The sequence below is a fragment of the Hippocampus guttulatus genome, chromosome 18 (genome assembly GCF_054856545.1).
Source record: "Hippocampus guttulatus isolate MCC_2025c chromosome 18, RoL_Hgut_1.0, whole genome shotgun sequence".
NCBI lineage: Eukaryota > Metazoa > Chordata > Actinopteri > Syngnathiformes > Syngnathidae > Hippocampus > Hippocampus guttulatus.
The window spans coordinates 5,337,022-5,354,432 of record NC_141278.1 but is presented as its reverse complement, the minus strand read 5'-3'; the positions used below and the strand labels follow the sequence as shown (position 1 = coordinate 5,354,432).

The 17,411-nt window shown below is 42.7% G+C and overlaps 1 protein-coding gene across 2 annotated transcripts in view; it reads left to right on the top strand.

Annotated features, from left to right (window-relative positions):
• The window catches only part of calcr (calcitonin receptor), a 33,336-nt gene extending 16,466 nt beyond the window's left edge, over nt 1-16,870 (top strand). For both annotated transcript variants that reach the window (XM_086136967.1, XM_086136966.1), the window contains exons 3-22: nt 1,141-1,282; nt 1,617-1,718; nt 2,496-2,581; nt 2,689-2,824; nt 2,912-3,022; nt 3,751-3,863; nt 4,387-4,459; nt 4,574-4,684; nt 5,182-5,294; nt 6,619-6,778; nt 6,876-6,986; nt 7,067-7,179; nt 8,056-8,147; nt 9,297-9,423; nt 11,535-11,688; nt 12,306-12,366; nt 12,486-12,552; nt 12,688-12,906; nt 12,994-13,035; nt 14,720-16,870. In XM_086136967.1, coding sequence (XP_085993093.1) covers nt 1,141-1,282; nt 1,617-1,718; nt 2,496-2,581; nt 2,689-2,824; nt 2,912-3,022; nt 3,751-3,863; nt 4,387-4,459; nt 4,574-4,684; nt 5,182-5,294; nt 6,619-6,778; nt 6,876-6,986; nt 7,067-7,179; nt 8,056-8,147; nt 9,297-9,423; nt 11,535-11,688; nt 12,306-12,366; nt 12,486-12,552; nt 12,688-12,906; nt 12,994-13,035; nt 14,720-14,938 — 2,352 coding nt within the window. In that variant the 3' untranslated portion in view covers nt 14,939-16,870. The remainder of the gene's footprint in view (nt 1-1,140; nt 1,283-1,616; nt 1,719-2,495; nt 2,582-2,688; nt 2,825-2,911; nt 3,023-3,750; nt 3,864-4,386; nt 4,460-4,573; nt 4,685-5,181; nt 5,295-6,618; nt 6,779-6,875; nt 6,987-7,066; nt 7,180-8,055; nt 8,148-9,296; nt 9,424-11,534; nt 11,689-12,305; nt 12,367-12,485; nt 12,553-12,687; nt 12,907-12,993; nt 13,036-14,719) is intronic.
• The last annotated feature ends 541 nt before the right edge of the window (nt 16,871-17,411 follow it).

Below are 17,411 nucleotides of genomic sequence, written 5' to 3'. Positions count from 1 at the left end.
GAACTGATGCACAAGGTCACGATGCTGCCAATTTAAAATCTTAAAGTGTGACATGAAACTATTTGGGGGAAAAAAAAGGGAGCGGTGGAATTATGTAACATGCTGTGTGTGTGTGTCTGTGTGTGTGTGTGTGTGTGTGTGTGAGTGTCTCTTTTCGGAAGAGCAGAATAAAATATTTGGTTCACACTTGAATGAGGTTGCTTCCAGAATCGCGAGGTTGAAATAAAGGGCGCCCATAGAGAATTGTGTCATCTGCATTCGTTTAAGTTTGCTACGTCCATTTTTTGTTAGGCTGGAAGTGCTTGTATGTTTTAGTGTCTTTATTTCATTGGTAAAAAGAATCCTTGGGACATTTCCCTCCCAGCCGATGCTTCAGCTGATCTTGGTGGTGGCCTGGTGGTCGTATGTATGACGTCATTTACTTCAATGATTGGAGTGACATCATATGTACGGCTGCTAAACTGCTACATGGGACGTCGGCGCACAAGTGTCAGCTTTGCTCAACGCTCGCGAGAATCGGAATCCAAGCGCCACATGAATAGCCCAAAGATAACGAAGCTGCATGTCCCTATTGCGATAAGGGATGTGGAGACTGGCTGGCAAAGTCTTTACATTTCTGAACTATGAGGGAGAAAAGAAATGTTTGAGATGAGTTGTTGAAGAAGATTTGGGGGGGTTTTGTTTTTTTTTCTTCAGACTGAATTTTGCAAGTCACAACAAAATGGCTTTCTCCCCCCCCCCCCCCCCGTCCCCCCCCCCCTCAGTGAGCTCCATTATCAAAATCAGTCGTACGCCCTGCAGGCTTTTTCATCTCTTGCTACCTCCAAATGCAAACAATGCAGGCCAAGATGAGAACCCTTTGAAGGAAAGTGGTTTCTTTGGCAAACATATTATGGATGAATGTCATCAATGGGGAATGATGAAAGTTTCAAAGCGGGGAAGTCCTTCAATCCGCTTTGAAACATCCCATTTGAGTCTTTAGACGACACAAGAACAAACATCATCTCATTATCATAGAGGTGTGAAATTGACACAGCCAGATAACATCATTACTGCTATCATTTACATATCGACACGGATCCTACGAGGACGTGCTTTCTTCCTGCTCGCTCTCACTACGGCTCCCTTTTGTCCCGACAGTGCAAGGTGTGGGCCGGCACCGAGTCCGCTCCAGGATCATCACTCACACCGAGAATGAGCAAAGAGAGATGGGAAGAGGCGAGACAAAGTCAATACAGATGTCTTAATGTGTCCAACAAAGACAGTCAGCAAAACAGAACCGGTGAGAGGCCCAAGTGAACTGCTACGTCACGCTTAACCACTGTTGACTTTACTGCTTTTTAATTTTTAGTTTTATTTAACATTGCCATAATCAACATAAAAAAATCAATAAATTCCGACTTCAATGATTACACATGATAAGCAGGCCCCAATGGGCAACCAAAGCGATGATGTGGCCTGAAAACAAGTTTGAAACCCCTGCCTTAGAGGTGTACTATGCCCCCCCCCCCGCCACCACCGACACCCCACTCAAATGGCACTAGAAAGGGACCTGCTGACATGAGTGGAGTGCATTTACCAAAGCTAAACCCTAAACCTTTTGTTTTTCTCTTTAGTGGGCACCTTCTGCGGAAAAATGTGGGATGGCTTTTTGTGCTGGGAAGAAGCACCAGCAGGTACATCTCGAACACAGAGATGTCCCAGTCACCATCCCGCCGGTAAGAATTCTCACATTGGTTCCAAGAAACTGGAATTCATCCGATTGAGCTCCATTTTTCGACCAAGCAGCGCAAATATGGATGTGTTTTGTTCAGGAATCTATTCTTTACTGTGATTTTTTTTAGCCCCTCTCTGTTGTTGGTTCTGTTCAAATACTTGAAACAAAGAATGTAGAATGCTGTTGAAGGTATTAACAGCTTACTGTGATTAGAATCTGTGCCTCTTGACCCCCACCCCGGGAGAGTCCCTGAAGGCCGTCAAGTTCCCCCGGGGAGGGACGCTTCTCTCAAGATTTACGCACAGCGGGAGAGGTCTGGACTTTCCCAACATGCTAAAATCGAATTGCATCAACCTTTCTTTGTTTCCGGGATTTACATGGAGGCGTAACTCCCCGCCTCTCATTATCATATTGTCTCTATATACTCTCATGACTGTATTTTTTCTGGACTTCCTGACGAAATCTGAAACTCTCAGGAGTCCGAATCGATTCGTAAACTGCAGAAAAGAAAAATCAAACTTTCGAAGGTACTGTTCATTGTCTCCAGCCTATATTTGGATAATCAACATCATCATTGTCCAAAATTCAATGAAGACACGGAGGAAAGAAGGCCACTTTCCCCGAACAGTTTCTAAGAGTAGCCAAAGGCCGGCAGCTGATCTGTAAACTAACTTTGGACATGCTTCAGTTGGGGAAGCAACTGCAGTGGTCACGTTGCTGTTCATAAATGATCGCCGATGTCAGTAATCACCCCGTTCTTATTTGTCTCAATTTGCAGGATACGTGACTAAATATTGCGACCAAAGGGGTAAATGGGTACAAACTGGATCCACTTGCCAAGAAGCCTCAACGGACAGAACCAAGGTGCTTGCACACGAGTTGTTAGGGTTCAAAGTACTGAAAGATGCGTCCCCCCCACCCGCCATCCTGTGAAGACTTGCAAAAAACTATTGTCTTCTTTGTGTCTGCAGGACGTTCACGATGGTTTCAAGGATGTGAAAGATGAACCACCGATAGAACATACCAGAAACGTCCAGAAGAAAATACTTGAGAACAAAGAAAAATGCCTCAAGGAGATTGAACAAGCTTCACCTCGTAATGAAACGGGTACCGGTGATGGAATCGTCGCGTATGTAATCATGCAATCAATGTCTCCATAGTGGAGTTTTGACATCAGTGCTCCGAATGCGACAGGGTTGTTCTGCAGCCATATTTGGGACGGTTGGCTTTGTTGGGGTGACACCCCGGCACGAACCTTTGCCACGCAGAAGTGCCCGGATTATTTTCTCAACTTTGAACCATCGGGTAAACATTTGACATTACATTTTACCGTATTTTTCGGATTATACGTCGCTCCTGATTATAAGTCGCACCAGCCCAAAAATGCATAATTAAGAAGAAAAAAAAACATATATAAGTCGCACTGGAGTATACGTCGCATTTTGGGGGGAAATTTATTTGATAAAATCCAACACCAAAAACATAAATGTCATCTGGAAAGGCAATTTAAAATAAAACTAAAATAGAGAACAACAGGCTGAATAAGTGTACGGTATACTAACGTTACATGACTGACATGCCTGGTAATGTCAGTAACGACGTAACATATTAAGAGTTATTCAGATAACTCTAGCATGCTAACAAGTTTACCGAACTATCAGTTTCACTCCAAATCACTAAATCCAATGAGATCTTCATCCTCAGTGTCACTTTTAAACAACTTGGGAGGTAGACGATGCGCCGCTTCCTCTTCTACGTCGCTTACGTCAGACTCATCGTCGATTTATCAAAACAGGTCGAGAGCGCCCTTTTGTGGTTTAATGTGAAAATAACATGAAATGACATAATCATGTGTTCATAATTTCACACATAAATCGCTCCAGAGTATAAATCGCACCCCCGGCCAAACTATGAAAAAAACTGCGACTTATAGTCCGGAAAATACGGTAAATCTTGTCTTCCTACTCAGAAACAAACGTCAATATGATGCAGCTATGAAATATCTTGTGTTTCAAATTTATTTTCATCTTAAGGCATGGCAAGTAAATACTGCGGCGAGGACGGAGAATGGTTTCGTCATCCAGAGAGCGACAGATTTTGGACCAACTACACCCTCTGCACGAGCAACGATGAGAAGACGACCAGGGTGATGTCTTGCTCATTTTATATCGTGGATTCGCTCAAGATCACCGCTGCTCATGCAAAACCAAGGTGTCACTGCACAACGTGTGAGGACAGGACACGGTTATAAAGCCCATTAAATGAGAGCGGCATCTACTTAGCGGTAGTAGGTCAAGGTCCATTTGGATTCTAAGCACGTAGCAGAGTGTGTCTTTGCACTATTGTCGTGCAAAGACATTTTCCTTCCATTCCACAAGAAATAATAGAGTAAAGTCTAGTTTGAGGAAATGCATCGTCTCCTGCCACCATGGTTAGACGAGGAAATTGATTTTTGTAATCTTTTTTTTTTTTCATTGTTTGACTTTGACGTCATGTTTCCTGTCAGGGACAACAATGTTAAGTCTAAGTGCCTTTGCTTTTATCTGCATGTTTACAGGGAGCTATTGATTCCCCGAGCTTTGTAAATGAACAAAAATAGCCCCAGAGGAATTCATCATACTTTTTTTTTTTTTTTTTAAAGATGTGTGCCTTTATTTTGAATCCAACAGAAGCAGAAGCTACTTGAGAGTGAATACAAATGTCTCCTGAAAATGAGGCAAGACCCCGCCTTCAATGAATCGGGTAATGAGCTGCTGAAACGCCATCATTTACTGAGTCGTTGTCGTTTAATGAATGGAACACAAATTGCATGTTTGTTTATTTTGTTTTGTTTTGTTTTGTTTTTTGCTGCTGCAGGACCGTACTGCAGTCGGAACTGGGATGGCTGGCTGTGCTGGGACGATACCGTCGCAGGAACCTCCGCCACCCAGAATTGTCCAGATTACTTGTCGTATGCAGAACCCACAGGTCAGCAAAACGATTTTCTTTTGCACTGGCATTAAAAATATATATATACAATTATTCACCCCTGTTTCCAAGTCCTCATAATATTGAATTGGTAGGCTGAGGTTTTTTTTTTAAGTTTCCTGATATCAAGAAATAGATCCAAGCAGGTTAGAACAGGCGGAGGAAAGTGTCCGGTGTGTGCAAGAGAAGATTCTCCGCTCGGATAAATGAAATGTTTATAAGACAAAAGGAGAGAGACTGTAGCAATGAAGAGATGGAAGGTGGAGATGAAGATGTTGAAGCTCTCTTTAGGACTGACCAGGGAGGATGAGATTAGAAATGAACTCATTAGAGGGACAAGCAAGGTTAGATCTCTTACAGACTTTTAGAGGCATCCAGTATTTTGCCCCCCAAAAAGTTGTTTGCATTTTGAATTGTATAACCTGAGGGCAATTCTGTCAATTTAGGGTTTCTGTACACTGTTTGACATGTTTAATGCATCGCTGCGCTTTCTTTAGAAAAGGTGAGCAAGTACTGCGGAGAGGATGGGCAATGGTATCGCCACCCAGAGTCTAATATCACATGGACCAACTTTACACTCTGTGCCGTCGACATTCAGGAAAAGCTGGAGGTGATTTTTTTTTTTATATCGGATAATTTGTGCGCGTACTATAAAGGTTTATTTGTAACTGAGGTTCTCAGGGAATTAAATCGATCGCAACTGAACTGTTGGAGTCGTCTTAAAAGACACTGACTCTCGTCCCAGCGGGCTTCATCAGTTCATGCAACAGGCTCGATAGGACAGCTCCAGCCACAGCGTTTGTGTGGAAAGCAACACATTAGATAGAGGCACACTCAAAACTACAAATGGCAGCACTCTTTGGGATGCAGTCGTTAAAGATGCGTTGAAAAGAAACTCTGCCAAGCGACAACCGTCATTTCGGTGGAATGAGCCTCGTTAAATTTCCAATTGCTTGTGGAGGCACCTGAAGGCCAAAAGTGGCTATTGTGTTACTTATTCGAGGCTAAATTATGGAGTCTCTCTGCATATGATTGAAAGGACGGCATTGCATGTGGGAGACAGTTAGTGTCAACCTTAATGCAGATTGCCTCTCTCACTCATCTTTCAAACCATTTGTCTCTCCTGCCCAGAAAACGGATACTTATGTCCTCAAAAAGAGTTCTATTTCTCTTTGAGGTTCAGGTAGCCAGCAGAGTCTGGGCCTGAAGCTGTAGACCGTCTGTGTTGTGACATGCGTCTGTTTAATGCTTTGGTTTCCACCGTCCATACTTCAGTCCCTTCCTCACAGCACATACAACAGATTGTTTTTTTTTTTCCTGGGTATTGGATGTCCAGTCTTTGTCTCAGGATGCTAGCAGGTTTGAAGCGTATCAGACTATTTTGCCATATAGTCTACTGGCATGAACTGAAACCTGCTCGGATGAGAGTCAAAACAGCTTCTAAGACAAAGGTGTCAAAGTGATGTGGCCCGCGAAAGCAAATCAAACATGTCGACTTCTATGACGCTTCCCAAAATTTGTGCCGACATTTCAAATTCTCAGATGTAATATCTATTGGAAGTTTTCTTGTTACCAAAACCCTTGTTACAGCAACTTATTTGAAAAAAAACGTTATTCTTGACTTCTTCACTTGGTTTTATGGTCATAACGGCCCTCCAAGGGAACCGGTAACTATAATGTGGTCCGAGACAAAAATGAGTTTGACACCCCTGTTCCAAGACAATCGGAGCAGATTAATCTATTTAATGACCCGAGCATGAAAAATGATCTGGATAAGTGACAAGTATAACGGAGGTTAATAATCCTTTCAGGGACAGCGCTTGCTACAAGTGGACAGCTTATCATGTTATCAGGTTACAGGGTGCGCGAAGGTTTTAGTTAATATTGATTGGACGATTATAGCCCTTGTGTGTCAATATGTGTGACCACACAAGGGGGAGAGTGCACAGCTCTCAGGTGACACGGAGCAAGACTTTGGTGACAAGGCCACTGTGGTGGACCCGGAGGAGCATGCCCTTGAGAGGACGCAAATCCTTGACAGCCAGTACAAATGCTTCGAAAAAATGAAGAACGACCCTCCTTATAACAAATCAAGTAATGACTTCACTTTCTCTCCACGTTGGTGGCTTATGAATAATCCTAAATCAAGTTTGGGTCCCCCCTCGCCCCGTCTCTCTCTTTGGTAAATCAGAAGTGTACTGCAGTCGCAACTGGGATGGCTGGTTGTGCTGGGGGGATACACCGGCAGGAACCTACGCGTCTCAAAACTGCCCCGATTATTTTGTTGACTTTGACCCTACAGGTAAGCAGTATGTCAGTTTCGGTAATTGTCAGAGTAAGTTTGTATGGAAAATCCATACATTGTGTGTACTGTATGTGCAGAAAAGGCAACCAAGTACTGTGGGGATGATGGGCAGTGGTTTCGCCACCCTGACACCAACAGAACCTGGTCAAACTATACACCCTGCAATGAAAACACGAAAGCAAAGTTGAAGGTAACACTGATATTGTGAACAATTAGCAAAGATTGTTTTTGTGATCATATCTCAGTAACTTCAATTGCTCTTTTATAATCGCACTTTTAGTATTTTTTTTCCCCCTGACGTTTTACAGCACACGTTTGAAAACAGATCTGCACTTTGTACTGCTTTGTCAAAATAGGATCCATTTATTCTTTCTTTTTTTTTAACCTCAGGTGATCATGGTAACGAAAAAAAAAAGCGGTCAACAGCGATTCAGATCTTAATCACTTGAGTCAGATCCATGGAGACACGTGAATCGGGGACCATTAACGACAGTGATGCAACAGATTCAGAAAAGCACAATATTTCCCAGCAGGGTCTTATTTTTAAGAATCTGTTGACGTTGGCAGCTACAAGAATGATTTGTGGGAAATGCGCTGTGTTTTCTGCCAGGATTTTAAAAAAACAACCAAAAAAAACCCCCATAAAAACCGAAGTGTTAGCGTTCCCAAACTATCCATCTAATCTGAAAAGAATTCCCAAGTCAGATGTATTTTTTCTTCAGCGACCTAATTTAAAGCGAAAGCCAATAAGCATTTTTTTTCCTTTGTTCGTCGCGTCAGAACACAAGCAAAGCTATGGAAATTAATTTTGATAGCATCAACACTAGTTAGGAAAATGAAGGCCACACTAAATAAAATGACATTGAAGGTCCCTTTTTATTTCAGCGGCAAACGTGTCACAGTATATTATTTTAAAATATGGAGGTCTGTCGATGAGACCTCCTTTTTTTTCCCTTTACATTGCTACAGTTGGGTTGTCTGAAAATGACGACCAAAAGCGATTTGCACTTTTCGTCCATCTTTTCCGAATATTAAATCTGATTTGTTTTGTGTTATTTGCTTCCAGTCTGCGTACATCCTGTTTTACATGGCGATTGTGGGTCATGCCCTATCCATAGCCTCCCTGCTCATCTCTTTGGCTATCTTCTTCTACTTCAGGTACCGCGACTTTCCTGACCTCCCTTTTTAATATCACATCTGTACCGACAGGCGCGACATTATCGAGACACAATTTGTCATCATGCTGAGATGATAATCAGAGCTTTGATCTCAGACGCTCGCTCGTGGCTTTTCCTCGCAAGGATGTGACTTCTTTTGCCGCCAGTGTCTTTTATATTCATCTATCTGTCTTTTATATTCATGTAGATTATGTTTCATTGATGTCTCACAGAAGAGGTTGGTGATTGTTAATTTTAGCTGACCCAAATCACATGCCGCTTTACTTCATTTTATCGAGCTACTTAATTTCATGGCCACCGGGGTTGCTTTGGTTGTTCAATACATCCGTAATAGCTCTCCATTGGCCCGACTATTATTGAACTCTGTGCTTGTAAACCGCTTTTTGCCATTTTTAAAAGCGGGGGATGTGGAGTCTGGATCTCGCCCGACGCCCTCGCCGTGCTACAAAACTTTCAAAACCATCATTCATATCTGAGTCAGAAGGAGGACCGCGGTTCGTCGGGAAAATGAATCAACCTGACAAGTTGGATCTGGGCCTGTTTCTGCTTTCATCTAACTTCAGCTTTTCTTTAGAGCAGATTCCTTTCAAGTATGACATGAGAGGATCCAGATGTGAAGCTTAGATGGGAATGCACTGGGCTGAAGCCGCGTTCCGTTTGCCAAACACGTACATCGTCAATGTCAGGTGTCTTCGGTAGCCATTTTGTCACAGGGCGCACAACCACCCCTCTCTTTACATGCTTCCCAAAGATCGACATAAATATCCAGTCTAAGACATACGCAGAGGTTGCTTCTATACAAAAAATATATTTAGGCCTGCAGGAGGCTATTTGGCAAATAATACATTGCATAAGTTCAAATTTTGACAAGGCTGTTAACTCATTCACTCCCAAAGACGTTTTTAAACGTCTTTTCAGACTTGGTCTAGAATTGGCTGGTGCTGAATGAGTTAATTTGGACTGGTGGCAACGGTTCTTGTTCAAATGACAACATCTCTCGGCATTCACCGACTGCTTTGGGTTCGGATCAGATTGCATCGCTGTCATGGTATTCGCTGGCAACTGCATAACACTGTTTCTTAAATGTCATCACGCTCACCTATCGGTCCCCACTCGTTTCATCACGGAGGAGTCTGAGCTGCCAAAGGATCACGCTGCACAAGAACCTTTTCTGCTCCTACGTGCTCAATTCTGCCCTGACCATCATCTACCTCGTCACCGTCGTCAACAATCCTAAAGTAGTGAGCAGAAATCCTGTGAGTATCACCATGTATCGAATATTGTCAGGCAGCACAATGAAATGTTTGCGCTGGCACGTTTCCAACAGTACCGTTTCAACACACGGATGCCATTGTCTATAAGGAAGATTATTTCCACCGTGGGAAATTAGGCGCAACGTATTCATTATTCATGCTCGAAAGAAAAATGATGCGATAAAATTCATCCGTCCATTTTCTGGACTGCCAGTCCTCATTACCGTGGCGGTCGTGGGTAACTGGAGTTTATCCCAGACGATTTTAGGCAAAAAAGGAGAAGGGAGTGCTGGACTGGTTTCTAGCCAATCCTCAGCACGCAACCATTCACACTTGCACTCGTGACAATGGGCAATTTGGAGTCTCTGGCATTGAAACAGGGGTGTGTAGACTTTTTATATCAAATGCAAATGATCAAAATTGTATATGTTCGGGGCAAATAATATGATGATACGGTAGCAGAGTACATTTTTGGGGGGGGGGGGGGGGGATCTCTGGATACTTGATGAGTTATTCAAATCTCCAAAATCGTCTGAGTACTTGCTGATAAATCTGTCTCGCAGGAATGCCTCACTACCATGGCAGAACATAAATAAACCTTTTAAGAACTAATCCTGTTTGGAATAAGTAAAAGATGTTCGTCAGCTCAGCAAATCATCTTCCCTTTTCTTTTTCCTGCCATCCCAAACAGAATTTTTTTTAATGGCTTTTGTGTAGTTCATAATATTAACAACGATTAAAATCATGAATACAGTAATAGTAAAACTCTGTCCAAGACTTGAATTCAGATGGGAGAGGTAGGCGGGAGGAATGGGATTTTCTTTGGAGTTGAATCTCAGCCACCGCGCCGCCGTTACCCGGCACAGAATTTTTGGCCGGACAAAAGACAAACAACCTGACATCTGGGTTTGATACAAAAACCTGCTGCTGCAATGTCATCGTATCTTTAGTGGCAATGTTTTTTTTTCTAAAAATACTGGAAGCACTTCGGATCACCTCAACGGCAGGAGGACGAGCACCGGTTCAAAAACCTCTTTGCCATTATTCAAAAGCGTTGAATGTGTAAAGTATGATCTCTGTTTTCAAGAGGAATCATACGACGCAATCACTCGCGGCGTTTTGAAAGACTCCGACAAACCCATTTGCATTTACAAACTACGCGCAAATATTGAAATGAGTCCGACTGCTTTCTCTGCTTGAGGCTTAGAACGACTGATTTACAGCAGCACACGTTTTCCCCTCACTTCGCCGCGAGAGAACCTTTCGCAATTTCCAAGCGGTCGGGACTCGGACGGACACGAGGAGAGTAGAGCTACATGATCCACAGCGGCTTGATTTGCAAAGCAGAACATTGTCTGCGGCTCAAGACAAATCTTGCTCATCTGCAATTCCAAAAGCTTCCCCGAAGGGAATACCTGCATTCTGTTTGGAGGCCACAGAAATGTGATAATGTGAGGAGGACATTTGTGTAAAAGGGCGGAGCAGGGTGAGTTATTGTTGTCCATTTTGGACAAGGAGACAAGCTATTAATTGAGTTGTCAGCAAAGCAACATTCGCCTTTACTCAAAGTGGACCGCGCAACCTGTCCACCTTTTGTATGGCTTATCCTTACTGGTGTCTTGGGTGAGCCGGTGAGAATTGAAAAATATGTTTATGGCACATGCAGAAAGGCGCTTCTAATATTTGGGTTTTACCCGAGGCGCCAGCCATAAGTAAAAAAGAAAAAAAAAGAAAGAAGAAAAGCACCATTACAAGTCTGCGAGAGCTTTCTGGCTCACTTCTAATGAAGTTATACACACTGCATAGGAAAACTCTACACACCCCTTTTCAACTGCCAGGTTTTTGTGATGCAAGTGACATTCCACCATTATCTTTTTTTTCTTCCACCAATGTGACCTATAAACTAGACATCTCAACTGGGAAGAAAAAAAAATGACATCGTGCAAAAACAAACTTGATGTGTTAAGGCCTCATCAAACCAGGTTTGAACTTTTTGACCATAAAACCCACAACACATGATAAGCAGCATTGAGAAAAAAAAAAAGTCAATGAATGTTGAAACTGAACTACCTGATAAAATGCTTTATACGTCTCTGTGTGGGCCATCTTTGCAGGTAGGCTGCAAGGTGTTGCACTTCTTCCACATGTACATGCTGAGTTGCAATTATTTCTGGATGCTCTGTGAAGGAATCTACCTGCACACGCTCATCGTGGTGGCTGTTTTTGCAGAGGAGCAGCATTTGCACTGGTACTACCTCCTTGGCTGGGGTGAGTCGGCATCGGTGCGTTTCGGGCAACCTCCTATTTTGATTTCATTTGACAAACGCCGCTCAAAACAAACAAAACAAGTCTTCGGGATGGGCTCACGGTTTCAACTGCGTGGTGGACAGTGGAACCTCTGAGGTCAAAAATAGCCTGATTTGGAAAGTTTTGCTTGACTTTTAAACTGCAGAGAACTCAATTCATTTGTGAATAAAAGGCTCACGCTATCATTTATGCTCATCATGAACTGAAGAAGGAAAAAAAAACCCGCTCAGGTTCTAATCTGCAAAGTAAAATGTTTAATTAGAAAAAATAATTAATTGTATCTATTTATCGTCAAACTGCTTGCCCTTTCTCCGCTCTACGACCCGGTTTACATTTTCCCTTGAGAGAACGATCGCTGCAAAGTGTGTCGCGCCGCAGGGTGTGGAACACGAAAAATAGAAATAAGCTTGAACGGCTTTTTTCAGGGATGCTTGATTTTTTTTTCCATCGCATGCATAAACATACAATTCTTTAACTCCATCGAGTTGATCTATGAAAGGTGCGTACTTACTGTGGCTTTGATGACAGAAGCGTTTCACTTGAGCCGTCATTTGCCTCCCATCTTTTCATTCTCCAAGGTTTCCCACTCGTGCCTGCATCCATCCATGCTGTAGCGAGAACAACATTTTTTAACGACAAGTGAGTACCAAACCTGTCAACGAATATACACACGCTTGGGTTTTTTTTTTTCGTGTACGCTTTGGACTTCAGACTGCACTGAGGGTTTGTTTGTTTGTTTGTTTTTTAACTCTCTGTAGCTGCTGGATGAGCGTGGAAACACATTTGCTTTATGCAGTCCATGGTCCTATAGTGGCAGCGCTCCTTGTAAGTCTCCTCTGTTCTATTTATAGCCCCGTGTCGCACTGCATTGACAAAGAAAGGCATGCTGGCTCATGTGACAGTATTGATTTGCATTTTGTGAGTTCCCACAAATCCTCCGAATGTTCTCTTCTTTTGCAGGTGAATCTCTTCTTCTTGCTCAACATCATCAGACTGCTGGTCACCAAGCTGAGAGACACACACTGTGCCGAGTCCAACATGTACATGAAGGCTGTGAGAGCCACGCTGATCCTGGTGCCCCTTCTGGGAATCCAATTTGTCATTTTTCCCTGGAGGCCGGAGAACAGGCTGGCGGGAGAGGTCTATGAGTGCATCATGCACATTCTCATGCACTACCAGGTACGTAGACCTCGTAGAGCGCAAAGGCGCTTTTGATCCTTTTGGGCTACTTGTGCTGTAAAATATTTCATTGCTATTGTTTTGAAGGGCTTACTGGTGGCAACCATATTCTGCTTCTTCAATGGCGAGGTGAGTGGTATTCATCGATTGCTGTATTTAAGACTTCCATTAGTATAGTACTTCAATATAATGAAGCCGTTTAAATTGTTTAGTTTTTTTAAACTATTGTCCACTAAAAAAAATTATTCGGAACGTGTATTTCCCCCCCCCCCCCCCACCCACCCCCCAGTTTTGTTGGAAAGGTTCATGGAGGCAGGTAATAAGTCAGGAGTACAGGTTGTTCTGTTTTGTATTCAGCAAATGAGCAGTTAAAACAGCCAAGCGGCCGCCAGAGATCATTCGAGAGACAAAATGGACAAATTGCAGCCTTCTGCTGAATAATCTTTCGTCTCAACATTCCCACCTCACTTCATTAACCTCCGCAAGTCACAATGACGCCAGAAATCATATCCAATGGCAACATGACAGCAGTGCTGGCAATGCTAAGCTAACATTAGCACTGTAAACAAGCAGTTGTTGGAAACATTTTTTAGCACAGCTTTCTCATAATGGAGTGTTACCATAATGCTGAATGTTTTTGGTTTCAAGCTTTATTTGTTGTTGAAGGTCCAATCAATTAAATAATCAAAAAGAGGTCATAAATGGACAAGTTGTGAGAACACAACGCAACAAAATGGTCAATGTTCCATGTCGAGAACGAGGCAGGGGAGAGGCGCAGATTGGAGTACTCGGCATGTGCAATTAAAACGCAAAGTGGTTGTGCTCTTGTCTGAAATGAGGTCAGGTTCCCATCTTCTCGAATGCTCAAAACAGCTCATGCAAGCCACGTTTGAGAGACGCGCATCGAGAGAGTCCACCTGAAAGGAGGGCGATCTAACACACCAACTGTCACCATGGGATCAAAGTGTTTGTTTGGATTAACTGATCAGTTGCAGTGCCTTAATAAGGACATGGGTTTTTGGGGTTGTGTTCCATTCGCCTACCCCCCCCCCCCAAAAAAAAAACTGCGCAACCAGCATTATGCCCACAATGGCGCCTTTGTAGTGCGAGGTCAGTGAGACAAATAGCGTTCGCGCTGTCTTTGTGATGCCAAAAACAATGCTCTACATGGACGTCCTCGCCGCGCTCTTGGCTCATTTTGACAATTAGTTTGGTCATTTTTATGATTGGACCTTTTTTTTTTTTTTTTTTTTGCTTGAGTGTGTTCATGCATCATCAGAAAATGACAGCATTATGAGAGTCTCACAGGCAGCATAAGAAGAAGTGGTTTGCACATTCCGACTGTATATTATGAAGGATCTCGATTGCTTTGAATGAGCACAAGAGCAAGGAAACGTTTTGGTTTTATTTGAATCGTATTTAATTCTGAAATGACTTTGCGACACTGGTTTGTGGTTACTATTCAATGAACGTGTTTGGTATGTTTTATTCAGAGAGGGCCCCTGGTGACTCACGTGATTTGATCCGTGCTTCGTCCAGTCCCTCACCTAGTTGCTGTTTGCCCTGGGTGACCCTACCCAGGGGCATAACCCCCCCCCCCCCGACAACATATTAAACTATTCCATGAGACCCCAAGTTATGGCTCACAGATAACCAGAATAACCGTGTTGATCAAATTCAATCCCTGACGCAGATTATTTTCTCATGGAGAAAAGCGGAATATGGATTGCGTACAGATTTTGAGAAATGCTCTGAGGAATGTTCTGTTTTGTTGCATCCGTATTGTTCAAATCAAGTCCGCGCGTGTGTGCAGGTGCAAGCCGCTCTGAAGAGACAGTGGATACAGTATAAGACCGAGTGGGGTCAGAGACGAAAGGACCACTGCTCGATGCGCTCCACGTCGTACACGGCCACCTCCATTTCAGAGGTCCCTCCCTTTATGTACCACCAAGACGGCAACAGCGAACACTTGAATGGGCGCCACTTGGACGACTCTGAACTGGTGGCGCTGAAAATGGGCGAGATCCCCTGAGCGGTACGAGACGGCAACCTTGTAGCGTTTGACGACAAACGCTACAAGGTTGAGACTGATTCTGGGAGGTTCAAATCGGGGCTGACAAGGGGAGAGAGTCACTTCGATCACTTTGTTGCAGCTGCTTAGTGACAATGCCCGGTGGTTTTGAGACATTCGACGAGTCAACTTTATCGCGCTGGCGGCAAGGAGAAACGACTGTGACGACAATGTAATCTGTAAGCGGGGATGTGATGATGACACAGTGATGCGACTGTGGTGATCATCAACCGCAATTGATTGACACAATCCTTTTTTATTCTCACCTAATACACCAAAGGGTAGACGATGCGGGTCAAAAACAAGATGGGGAAGTTCTGTGTCCGAGTGAGCGCAGATGTGGTACCCTATCTCTCTCACACACACACACACACACACACACACACACACACACACACACACACACACACACAGTGGATCTAAAAAAAAAAAATCTACAGACCCTTGAAATGCCATTTTTTGTGATATTAAAAAATGAGTCCGAGTTCAATCTATTCAAAACATTTTTCCTCAATGGTGACCTATAACGTGTGTAATTCTTTTTTTTTATCTTCAAAATAAAAAGCCACTGAAATCATGTGTTTGCACAACTGTGCACAACCTAGTTAAAAAAAAAAGTTTGGATTTATTTTGGAATTCCAACAAGGGTGTGCACTTTATTTATATCCACTGTGCACACATGACAAACAGTAACAATATACCAGCACCACCAGACTGGTTGTGCCACGAAATGTTACCAAGTATCAATGTTTTGCACCTCTGGATTTGTGTACATAGAAATCCTTTAAAATGCATATTTTGTTTTCCGTGAATATTTTATCATCATGACCAAGTGTAGCGCGCCATGACTGCTTTGCTGTTTTGCCGATGCTCAACATCACAGGCCTGAGAAGCAAGCGGAAGCTTACTGTGCAAAAAGCAGGTGTAAAAGATATAAATATGCTGTCCTCCAAAAGAAATGGCACAGTGAGGCCAATGTCTTTATATTTGGAGTACACTGAGCACGTAATCATCAGTCACTTTATTTTCTTGGTTCCAACACTTTTTCTCAACTAAGTGTTTTGTGGGGAGGGTTTTGCCCACCCCGTTACCAAAATCAGTCTACAGACTGTCACCAAAATCAAACCTAAAAAATTATGGAGAGGTAGCACTTGGTTTAACCAGCAGTAAAAAGTTAAAATGAAATATATCTATATGGATTCAAAAGATTTATCATCGGCCACATCATAGGAATATTTGCTCTTTGACCAATATTCACTTATGTCTTTTTTTGCAGATTAGAAAGAAGTGACAATCAATCTTAGCGAATGATGTTCATTCTGTGATAATAAAGTTCAGTGCATTTACTAAAGTATTGATTTTAGTATATTTCTCACGCATTTTTTTTCTTATATAAGGAACTGTCCGAGGCGAGAGCTTCTGTGGACATTATCTGTGTTTGTGGAAGTTAGCGTGCTTTTAAGTGAAGCCCAAACGCATCACACCATATGATTTCTGCACTGTGATCCCCACTTTGGTGAATTCCTGTGGTTCATTTCGTCTCCTTGTCTCTCTTGGCTTCGACTGACATCATTGAAAATGTGATGTTTATTAAAAAAAAAAAAAATCTATTTCGCAAAAGCTTGACTGGGTGATGTTTTTCCATCCCGTGTAGGGATATCTGGCTGAAGAATGAGATATTTGCATTTTTTTGTGCTGGCTTTCAGTCTCGTAGAAGAAGAGAGGAAAAGAAGAGAGAGACATATTTGTAGTGTAAATTCCAGCGCCAAGGTTCAGAAGGGCTATTTTCTTTTTTCTTTTTTTTTTAAACCACAGTTAAGTGGTGCCTTTGGATAAAAGTTTCATCATTACTTGCATCTTAAATTATATTTTCTACATGTAATAAATGAAAAATCCATTCCACCCCCCCACCCCCAAAATGAATGGGCTATTACAAAATACTAACACCGGATAATGTAATTTTTTAGAGCATTGTCACGAATAAATCAAACGTAAAGATTGAAACTTGCATTATGATTAATTGCAGATTGTTCAGATGGCCACCGGGAGCAGTATAATGCAATCATCCTAACGACTGTTAGTGACTCGGAGAGCTGGATTATCAAGTCCTTTTTCACAGAGGATAAAGAATATATGCCTTATGTTATTTGTCAGCGTGTCACTGTGGGTTTGCGTTCAAATAGCTATTCCTTCACCTGCCCAGATTTAGATCAAGCTAGCTCAATGCTACCATATGATGGTGGCATTTTCCATCATGTGTTAGCATTAAGCTAGCGGAGTTCCAGGCCAAGTTATGTGGCTGTTTTAAATACATCGTCTGTAATTTCCTTTATATTATGTTTAGTACAACATTAAATTTCCAACAGATTCGGTCGCCATGTGCGAAAGTACTGCTTGTTTGGGGGGAGGGGAGGGGGGAGTCAGGTCACTCATG